Source organism: Poecilia latipinna, unplaced genomic scaffold (assembly GCF_001443285.1).
Source record: "Poecilia latipinna isolate Pla-1442-1.1 unplaced genomic scaffold, P_latipinna-1.0 Scaffold174, whole genome shotgun sequence".
NCBI lineage: Eukaryota > Metazoa > Chordata > Actinopteri > Cyprinodontiformes > Poeciliidae > Poecilia > Poecilia latipinna.
Genome location: NW_015112790.1, coordinates 451,523 through 461,691, shown reverse-complemented (window position 1 = coordinate 461,691; position 10,169 = coordinate 451,523). Strand labels below are relative to the sequence as shown.

The 10,169-nt window shown below is 39.6% G+C and overlaps 1 protein-coding gene and 1 long non-coding RNA gene across 13 annotated transcripts in view; one reads left to right on the top strand and one right to left on the bottom strand.

Annotated features, from left to right (window-relative positions):
• Positions 1-1,290, top strand: part of LOC106946066 (uncharacterized) — a 3,874-nt gene extending 2,584 nt beyond the window's left edge. The window contains exon 2 of the long non-coding RNA XR_001424688.1: positions 432-1,290. This is a non-coding gene — a long non-coding RNA (uncharacterized LOC106946066). The remainder of the gene's footprint in view (positions 1-431) is intronic.
• The window catches only part of LOC106946065 (dedicator of cytokinesis protein 3), a 164,636-nt gene continuing 154,503 nt past the window's right edge, over positions 37-10,169 (bottom strand). For 6 of the 12 annotated variants that reach the window (XM_015030170.1, XM_015030167.1, XM_015030171.1 and 3 more), the window contains 15 exons: positions 9,905-10,009; positions 9,632-9,773; positions 9,349-9,515; positions 8,424-8,510; positions 7,353-7,532; positions 6,935-7,018; positions 6,334-6,450; positions 5,732-5,856; positions 4,742-4,874; positions 4,451-4,532; positions 4,174-4,292; positions 3,914-4,001; positions 3,701-3,820; positions 2,801-2,886; positions 37-2,372 (listed from right to left, as the gene is read on the bottom strand). In XM_015030170.1, coding sequence (XP_014885656.1) covers positions 1,689-2,372; positions 2,801-2,886; positions 3,701-3,820; positions 3,914-4,001; positions 4,174-4,292; positions 4,451-4,532; positions 4,742-4,874; positions 5,732-5,856; positions 6,334-6,450; positions 6,935-7,018; positions 7,353-7,532; positions 8,424-8,510; positions 9,349-9,515; positions 9,632-9,773; positions 9,905-10,009 — 2,319 coding nt within the window. In that variant the 3' untranslated portion in view covers positions 37-1,688. The remainder of the gene's footprint in view (positions 2,373-2,800; positions 2,887-3,700; positions 3,821-3,913; positions 4,002-4,173; positions 4,293-4,450; positions 4,533-4,741; positions 4,875-5,731; positions 5,857-6,333; positions 6,451-6,934; positions 7,019-7,352; positions 7,533-8,423; positions 8,511-9,348; positions 9,516-9,631; positions 9,774-9,904; positions 10,010-10,169) is intronic. The other 6 variants (XM_015030168.1, XM_015030176.1, XM_015030169.1 and 3 more) reach the window with 5 other exon arrangements.

The following is a 10,169-nucleotide window of genomic DNA, read 5'->3' as shown; positions in this document are numbered from 1 at the left end:
TTTACCTGCAGGTGGAAGAAAGATAGCACACCCAGGTGAAACTTGTCATTATGACTGTAATTCATTGAGTTTGAGTCGGTGAACACAACATGCAGGATCCTGGAGCATTTACAGTGTAAACAGCAGCAACAGAAGCAGGACATTTTAAAAACTGATGGCAGAGCCACCGACATCTGTCACACAACATACTGATCCGTTTCCAACATTGGAGTCTTTAACTTAAACCGCAAAGCCTAAAATACAGGATATTTGTTCACAACATCTCTGTGTTAAAATGAACTATTTACAGTAGTGAGATGGTGGCATTGAGTGAAAGTAAAAACAACAGGTTTGATTCAGCTAAAATGGAAGAGAAAATATGATCCAGCATCAGGCAAAAAATGGTTAAGATGTGCAACTTAAAGTAAAACCAGGTGAAACAAACTTCTCAGGTCATTTCTGTGACTTTGATAATACATAAACAAAAAATGTAAGCAAACATGATCATTTATCAGCAGAAACAAATGCTGACTTTAATGGTTGCATTTCCTGAACAACAGGAGCATCAGTATTTCTGGAGAGCTTTTAAAGTATTTATCTCTGTCCCAGTTTCAGCTGTCAGAAAACAAACATGCAGACAGACATTACCCTGATTTAAAAAAAGATCCAGTTGTTATTTTCATAAAAATGACAAAGTGTGTATTCATTGTAGCTAATATTCTCTATAAATGTCCCTGCACAAGAAACCAGACGCATATTTACAAGTTTAACTTCAGAACCATCTTTAGCTAAAACAAAACAAATCCACTGCATCCTCACAGCTTTCAGTAAAACAGGTTTTACAACTTTAAATTTACACTCTGTGTGTTTGTGGAGCTTTTCTCCACCTTTCAAACATTTTTTATCAAACAGCTACTTTGGACTCAGAAACCCAACATCTTGCATATTTCTTCAACTTCACCTTTAAACAAAAGTATAAACTTTAAATATAAATTATAGATTTAATAACTTTATATACCTTTTAATTTTAACACTCTTAACTGGAAAAATACCTTTCATTTCCATCAAGACCCTCATCATTAAATGTACCAGATCAATTACTGATTCAGTTTGTTGGGCTCGTTGTACTAAGCTTCTAAAAAAAGAATTGAACCTTTAAATATTGTAATCTTAAATCTGGTTCTCTTCAAAACTGTTTGCATTTTGTTATTTTATATTATATGTTGTAAATAAAATTTCTCTTAAATCTCATGGTTCTATGTCCCTTTCTTAAAGTGCCGTTCACTTAACACTGTCAGAGTGAGGTATAAATAAAAATGCAATTCCTGTGCAAATTTTGTACTTGAAATTCCCATCATTAGAATGGAGTTTATTATTATTGTAAATGAAACCAAAATCAATAACATGACATCTGTGCAGCTTTAGGAAGTGGCAGCATTTGGAAATGTCACTGGGTTTTTATCCTGATGGATGTAGAATGAAAGCTATTTCAGTTTGTACAGGGATGAAGTGAGACGAAAAGAAAAAGTTCAGATATTGAGGACGAGTCACTGCGCAGGACAGAGTCTGAGAGAAATCAGATCAGCTGAGCCATCAGTGGTTCCTGCAGGACGTCTGAGGAGAATCTAAATGTTTCAGGTCCAGTTCGGCTCTCATGTTTATATTCAACAAGAAGTTCCTGTTCTGTTTCTCCAAACCATCGCCGGGCCTCACTCCTCACTGATGCCGTGCTCCCACGCCACCTTAGCTTGTTCGTCCTTGGTCGCTGCTATTATGGGCTGGGAGATCTTGCGTGGCATCGGCCGAGGTACAGCCGGGCGCGGCGGTCCGGACTGGGCCATCAGGGGGTCCTCCTCAGGGATGCAGCCCTCTCTGAGGTACGGTTTAGGCGGGAGGGCAGGAGGGGGCTCATGGAGATGGTAGAGAGGTGGATTGTGGGGAATGTAGTGAGGGTGGAAGTGGTGGTGGTAAAACTGGTGTTGCTGCTGCTGCAGCCCATCCGGCTGTGGAGCTCCAGTGCAGCCCAACCCTGCAGCCTGAGGCTGGATCTGGTAGCCCACCTGGGCCGGGTTGACTCCTCCTGGGGCCGAGTTGCTGCGGCAGGGCGGAGATTTAACTCCCTCCAGGACGTCTGGCTCAGACATGCTGTATCTGACGGGCTGATAGGGAGAATCCAAGTCTTCCTGGTCGGTGGTCCAGGCCTGGCTGCTGGGGACGGACTCCAGGGTATCTGTGCGGCTGGCCGGGGGGTCTGAGGAGGAGGTGGCGCCGCCAAAGTTGCTCTCGCTGAGGGAGGAGACCCCCGAGCTGGCGCTGCCCGAGAGTGTGGAGTTACTGCCATCCAGGACGGACTGCGGACTGGTGGGCGAGGCAGGTATAGGGTGCAGGGGAGACTGGGGAGACAGGAAACAGTTATAAAAAACGATTCATGATCATCATAACTGGGTCTGTCTCTAGATTTAATAGAATATTCAAACTGATCAAAAAAAGTTTAAAAAAAATTAAAGGAAGTTGTTTTTATGTGGGATAAGAAACCAAATAATTCACAACAGCAAAATACACATGAAAGTTAAAACCACATCTGGAAAGAAAACAGGAAAACACAGTAATTAGGACAAGAAAATCTATGATTTCCTGTGTCGATCTTCATCTCGTCAGTCTGTTAACTGATCACAGTTTAAAACTCAATCATAACAATTTATGATTAAAAAAGCGCAATACATATATTTGTGTTTCTTAAGGGGAGTAGACAGACATCCAAGCATCCAAACAGCAGGAACTGGGAGCAGCAAATGGAGGAGAAGGAGGAGAAGGAGGGTACCTTTCTTAAGGAGCGCGCAGGGAGAGCTGGAGGGAGGTCGCTGACCTGGTGGTGGAAAGCATCAAAGTGCATCGACAGGTGTTGCCCTACAGGGGGAGACACAGCAGGACTGACTGAAAAAGCCACACTCGCATCTCAGAGGAGGAAGGAGGGAGAAAGATGGAGTGAAGAGGCAAAGAAATGATGACAGAGGGGAGGAGGGAAAAGACAAGAGACAGGGTGAGAGGAGGAGCAGGAGGAAAACTAAATCAGTGAGGAGGTGGAGGAGTGTGTGATGGAGAGGAGGGATTTAAATCTAATCTTTTAAAGTTGATATTTTCTTGACCAAGTCAGGATAGATCTATGAGCTGTACAAAGCATGTTTACATTGTTTGCACAAAATCATTCATACATAATGAGGTTGTAACAGTGCAGTGCTGGTGGAATGTGACTCAACAATCTGGATGTTTTTGAAACGGCTCATTTTCCACTAACACCAACTTATTGCCAAAAAAACATCTGGATATTTTTTTTAATGCTTAGGCTGTTTTTAGAAGCAGTTGAGAAGTACAAAATGTACAAAATGTGAATTTTGCATAATAGATACCTTTAAATAAACACAGTTTTATTGGGTTCCTGCTTTTCCACATGTAAATATCTTATTCTGAGTTCACTTTCTACTTTTCTTTTTAACTCATTTCTGTGAGATTAATTTGTTATCCCAGTGTGGAACATCATAAAGATAATCACAAATGTACTGCAGAAGGACGGGAAGCTTTTATTTGGAACTTCAACTGCAAGAATATAAGTTGAAAAGTTGAAAAAGCATCATGAGGATCTAAAATCAGCATCCACAAGTGAATCAGTGAAGAAATACTCAAGCAAATGAGCAGACAGATGGATGCAGCCACAGCTTCATACCATGAGGAACGTTCCGGGGGGGAACCGGTGGAGCCAACACGCTGCCAACATGGGAGGAGAGGAAAGGCAGGGCCTCCCTGGTGCCGCTGTCCAAACTCCAGCTGCTGGGAGTGGTCAGGACTGCAGGAGACACAGATACAGAGTGGCTTAAAATAGCTGGACCCTTATTTAGTATCATTCATATTTTACAAAGATAAGTGTAAGTTTGGTTACCTTTCTCAGCCACAGAGAGGTTGGGGTCACTGCAGGGCTTACAGGGGCCGATCACCTGATGAAACAAGGCTCTCTGAAAGTTTGGTGGCTGGAAGAAAGACGGAGACCAATGAAGGCAACCACATAGATATGACATTGTCTTAGTGAAGTGCCTTTTGTGGCCAAAACCCTGAAAACTGAAGCTCGTCTTCAGAGATGTGATGTGGGTCGACATAAACTCTGGTTTTTAAATGATCAAACCCTCCATCCTGCCTTTGTACCTGTCCATTCTCTGTGATGTTGGAGTACATGGCGCTGCTCGGCCTCTCTCTGTGGGGCGGCAGCAGCATCAGCATCTCTCTGTTGTGTCTGTATTTGTCTGGCAGAGAAGGAGAACCCACTGGAGTCAAAGATGAACGATTAGATTAGAGAGAAGAAAACAAAATGTCACAAACATCACAAAATACAAAACTTAAACACACAAAGCTTTTTCCTCTATGTGTGTCTGAGGAGTAAATCTCTGTTGCAACAGTTTAGTGCAGTGACTGAGCTGCTCACCTCTCATTGTGGAAGGGGTGGAGTTTATCATCTGAGATGGAGCAGAGTGGGTGGAGCTAAGACTGGAAGAGGAGGGACTGGCCTGCAGAGAGAAACAAACAGTTTATATGTAAAATAATAACTACTGAGGGAGAAACTGATGTTTTCCTGAATAATAGATTAGTATGAAGCTGATGTGTTGAAATGATTCAATGGAAATATAGTGGCATCTGCTGGTAAACCTTAAGCATTGCATCTGCATGAAATAAAGATCAGTAGCACAGCACAGCTGTATAAAGAAACAAAACTGACCTGCATGCGATAGAAATCCTCTGGATGCTCCACCACCATGCCGTCTGCCAGGATCAGCAGGTTTCCTGCCTCACTGGAGTTAGAGGAGAGAGAAGGGGAGGAAATGCGAACTGGAGTCAAAACAGCAATGGGACTGGGAGAGGGAAAACCAGGAATATTATAAATAAAATGAATAAAAGAGGAATTGAGTTAGGAATAGTCAGAAGGAAGATGGACGAAAGAGAGAGGAGCCATGCAGATTGCAGAACAACAAAAAAATAGGCAAAAAGAGGCCAAAACAGCAGAAAATATTCATGCAAGTGAAAAATGAAAATAATCAGCAGCAATCAGAACATGCAAGGAGTCAAACATAGATTGATATCAATTGGGAATGAAGACAGAGAGAGAGAAAATGGTGTAAGTTCAGGAAGTGTGATATGAACAGAAGATTATAAAGGAGAAACAGCAGATGGCAGTGATTAAAGAGAAGAAGCTTTGTGTCTTTAAAACCTGAATTTCTTCAGAGTTTACCTCTGACAATAAAAACTAACTTGGCCTCTGCTGAATCAAATGCTACACATTTTTTCATCCTGTGTGCGGCTTTGGAGGTGAAAGAATGACTACAAGGAAGGAATAAAGCTGAGAAAATTCACACCTTTTCACCTCTAATATGATGAGCCATGAACAAGGTTTGGATACTAAGCTAAAATATCTACCAAAGGTTACTTTAATTTTTTTTTTTGACAATTATTCATAAATCAGACTCTTACTGTACATGTTTTACAAGTTACAAAGTGAGATGTTTAAATAAAAATAGGCAATACTAGCCATCTTTAACTTATTTATGTTCTAAGCTGAAGCTGCAGACCTGCAGTTACTCTGGATGATGATGTGACAGCAGGATTGTGGAACAGATGAATTACAGTGTTAAAACTCACTGAAAGGTAATACTAAGCTGAACCACATGTGTGTGTGTGTGTGTGTGTGTGTGCGTGTTTGTGTGGTGCAGACCTGTGTCGGTGCACGAGTTTGAAGCTCTCTGGGCTCATGGGGTTGTGAGAGGCCAGGATCCCTCTGTTGACTCCAGAACCAGACTTATCAAAACCAGGTGGGCCCTGAAACGCAACATAGAAGCCCTGCTCCGATTATTCATACCGCTCCTTCATAAACACACATTCTGAGATTAAAATCTGAGAAAATTACATCAAAAAGGCTTTTCAGAAACATTCATGGCTGTTTTGGTCTGACCAGGCAGAAGTTTAACACCTGAAAGAATCATTTATAAATTCAGGAGGTGAAATGTTCAAAGTTGAAAGAGTTTAGACTCAAAGCGGTGATGTCTTTGCTTCAGGCAGAAGAACATCCTCTTTGAAGATCCAGCTAATTAGGCTCCTTCAGCACATTGATTCATCCTCCATGATATGATAAAAGAAACCTTCCTCCAGACACATGGCTGATTTAGATTTGTTTCATCATATTAAGGCTTGTAAAAAGCTCACAAAGTTACTACTGAACAATAGGTCTGCTTCAGATTCTCTCCTTACATCATTTCTTTCAAGCATGGATGATAAAAGCTTCACATATGAAATTTAAAGCTCTTCTTGTGCACTCACATGGCAGAGGCTGCTCCTCATCATCTGGAACTGATCGATCAGCTTCTTGTGCAAGGGACGCATTTCTGGGTGCACCAACTTCTCGTGTACAGCCAAGCCCACCCCTAGGATGTGAACCTGTGAGAAAACCAAAAGAAATGTTTTAGTAAGTGATGAGAAGGAGTGATTTCTTTATTTACTCAAACATCTTAGCTATAAAAGAACTTGTTTTCTATCTGTTGAATTAGTCTGAAATCACTGTGTGCTTAATATTCTAGTTTCTGAGTCCTCTTCGAATAAAATACCAGTCATAGCATATTTTTTATGTATTGAATAAAGGTTTAGAGATTTATTTAATCAGAGTAGCTACATTAAATCTATATACTTTGTTTTCTATTGAATAGACATCTACAGCTGAAGACTGCATTCTGCTATTCTTTATTGATTCATTGGACCTGTATTATGTTACCTCTGACTTGTTTCATTTGTTTACTTGTTCCAATGTAAATGTTAAACCTCTGCGTGTTTTCTTACACAGGTTCGTCCTGAAAAATAAATGCAAACCTCATGGCGCTCCCTGATTAAATAAAATATAAGATGTAAAGTGTGGCTCTTGTGTCACCTGCTCCTGCATGAGGTCTTTGAGTTGTGTGATCTTCTCTGTGTCTTCAGGGTGGCTGGTGATGTACTCCTTATCAAAGAAAGCCTGTTGGAAAGAAAAAATAGGTTTGTTTTTAATGGCAGCAGGATTACTGCTAATATCTGCAACCAGCAGCAATAAGATATACACCTTTCACAGACTCAAAATTAAACTCATTATTTCAAAAGGTGGTTGGAGGATCTTAACAGCTCATGTTCTTCATATTAACACAAAGATTTCATTTGGACTCCTAAAATAAGAAGAGAGCCACAATAAAACCTGAGCAGACAAACCTCATGATAATAAAAACTCTCATTACAGAACAAAGATGGCAGGACAGAGAAGGACTCATTAGAAGATGAGTGTTAATGCTTATTTTAAGGTTTTCTTTTGTCTCAACCTCTTGATATCTGGCGATGCCTCCGTTCACGGCGGCGTCGATGACTCCGTTCAGCGTCATGCTGAGCAGGTTGATGTTCCCATGCAGCTGCTTGTGTTGGTACTGACTGATCAGAGTCCGCAGCTCCTGGTTCTTATTTTCCACCACAGAGACGGCGTTTTCCAGCGGACTCACCTCCACCTGCAAACAGCAATGCAGGTAGAGACATAGACATGGATAAGAACAATAAATAATACAATTATTTCTGACTTCCTCATAATACATAAAGCGTCACACATTGTTTTAATTTTGTTAAACACATTTATAAGAATAATTCATTTTCTAATTTCATAAATTTCCACACTTTGATTTTTAGATTTCTTGGACAACTTTTAAAATATAAGTACAATGTTTCACTATAATCTTTTCTAAATCTTAAATACACAAACAATAAACACCAAGAAAAACTAGGCTGTATTTACATATTATGTTAAAACATATAATAGCATTTAATTCCACTTTGGAATCATTACAGTATTTTTGAATTGAATTGAATGAGACATATCAGCCCAAAGAGTTTATTTCTCTAAAAAATTACAATTCCTATGTTGCATCACTTGAGTAGTGACTCTCAAAGAAACCTCTACAGGTGCATGTAAACACTGGTGATGTACAGACTATGGTTACACTGAAAATGTTAAATTCAATACTTTACATTGCAGCTGGAGATAAACCCTTTGTCCACAGTGTACATAACCGAGATAACCACGGAATTACTTCTAGAAAATGGGGAAGGGAATGAAGTCTGCAAATATAAAGACTTTTATATTTAGATGCTTATTCTGACTTGTGAAATGCCACAACCAAATTCAATATTTGTTTACAATTTTAATTAACTGAATACAAACCCTGACTATACAGTTTCACTGCCCAAATTAACAAAATGTTCATTTTGCTGTTATAATAAATGTAAACAATGTAACATCCTTTGAGTTCATGGGGTTTTCTATAATAGTTATCATTGTTAAAATTAATTGTGTGCATAAATAATAGGACAAAAACTTGCACAGTAAATAAATTTAATTAACTCACCAGTTCTCGCTTGTCAACCTCAAACCAGCGCGAAATTCCAGGCAGAGGATGAGTGAGGATCAGAGTCGTCCTTTCAATCCAGAGACTCTGAAAAATAAAACACACGCATTAATTCTAACTATCCTGAATCTATAGAGCTCCAGCTCAAGTTTACTTTACCTTAAATCTCACTAATAGTAGTTTATTTAAAATAGTGCACTAAGCCTTTTCACCTGCAATAAGAACTATTTATTTTTTTATTCTTTGCTTTTGTACTGCAGGAACATTGTGACACGTCTACCTTGGTAGTGACTGGCACCAGCTGAAAATGTAAAAGTTTATAGTGTATTGACTAAAAGGCTAAATATAAGTCTATCAAGCAGTTTGTATTTGGTACATTTATTGCCCATCCTGTTTGTTTCTGTGGTTGATTTTTTTTTTTTTTTGGGGGGGGGGGGGGGGGGGGGAGGGGAAATTTTTTTTTTTTTTTTTTATTTTTTGGTTTTTTAAAAAAAAATCAAGATTCTTTGCCAATAAAAATATTTGGTAACACTTTATTTGAAGGGGTTTGCACAAGACTGACATGCCACTGTCACCTGATCTATCACCTGCTATCAACATGAAGGAGTCACTATAAATGTTTACGACTGTTGTTGTGAAGAGTCATTCGATAAATAATGACACTTTTAATGTAAATGTGCATGAAAACTTGCATTAAAAGTCCATTAAAAGTGTCAAGTTTGCATTAAAAGTGTCATTATTTACCAAATGACATTTTAAGACAACAGTCATAAACATTCATAAAGACTCCTTCATGCTATAACAGGTGTTGTATCATGTTTATGACAATGTCACGTCAGTCTTATGCACACCCCTTCAAATGAAGTGTTACCAAATACGTTAAGAAAAAACATGTACATACTGCAACAAACTCTTCTGTGTTCACCTTAAACTCGTTATCTCTGTCTTTGGGTCCTTTGTGGAACGGCCGGTCGTAACGAAATCGCCGAACGTTGTTCACCCGGTAGAAGCTCTTGATGCGGTCTGGAACTCTGTCCATCTGAAGGACGGTGACGCTTTCAGGAACCGGTGCCACTGCGTAGATCTGGAGGTCTGAGCGCAGGAGGTTGAGGTCAAACATCAAGTCAAACATGGAGTTCACACTTAGATGTTGGCAACAGCATTTGTAAGACATGTGAAGATGCTGAAGTGTTTAATCTGAAGGATACACTGCGCATCACACTGCAGAATGGCCTCATCTGGCTGATTTGGATGCTGCATTGCAATAGCTTGTGGGAATTCTCCCAGCATCCTTTGCTGGAAGGCTTCTAACCTCTCATAGTCATGGCCACGGCAGACAAACTCTTTGTTCTGTCGTGAACAAACAAAAAAGTTAGTGTTGTTGTTCCAGAGGAAATGCACATCTTTCCATCTAAAATCCCTTTAATGCTCGACTTATTTAAGCTTTAAAATAATTTCATCGTTCTAAATATTAAACTCACTCTGAGGAAGAAAGGAAACTTCCTGCCGTAGAATCCCACCCTGAAGAACTCCGGCTCCAGGCGCTGCTGCTCCATAATGTTGTCATAATATGCTGCTTCCATTTTCTACAAACACAAACCAATAAATATTTACACATATCTCACATAAATGAAAAAATAGTGTATTACTACACTAAAATATAAAATTGATGTGAAAAACTAGTATCACGACAATAAGGATGCCTCCTCAGTATTGCTGGTGTTTAAAACTGAATCTGTAATACAT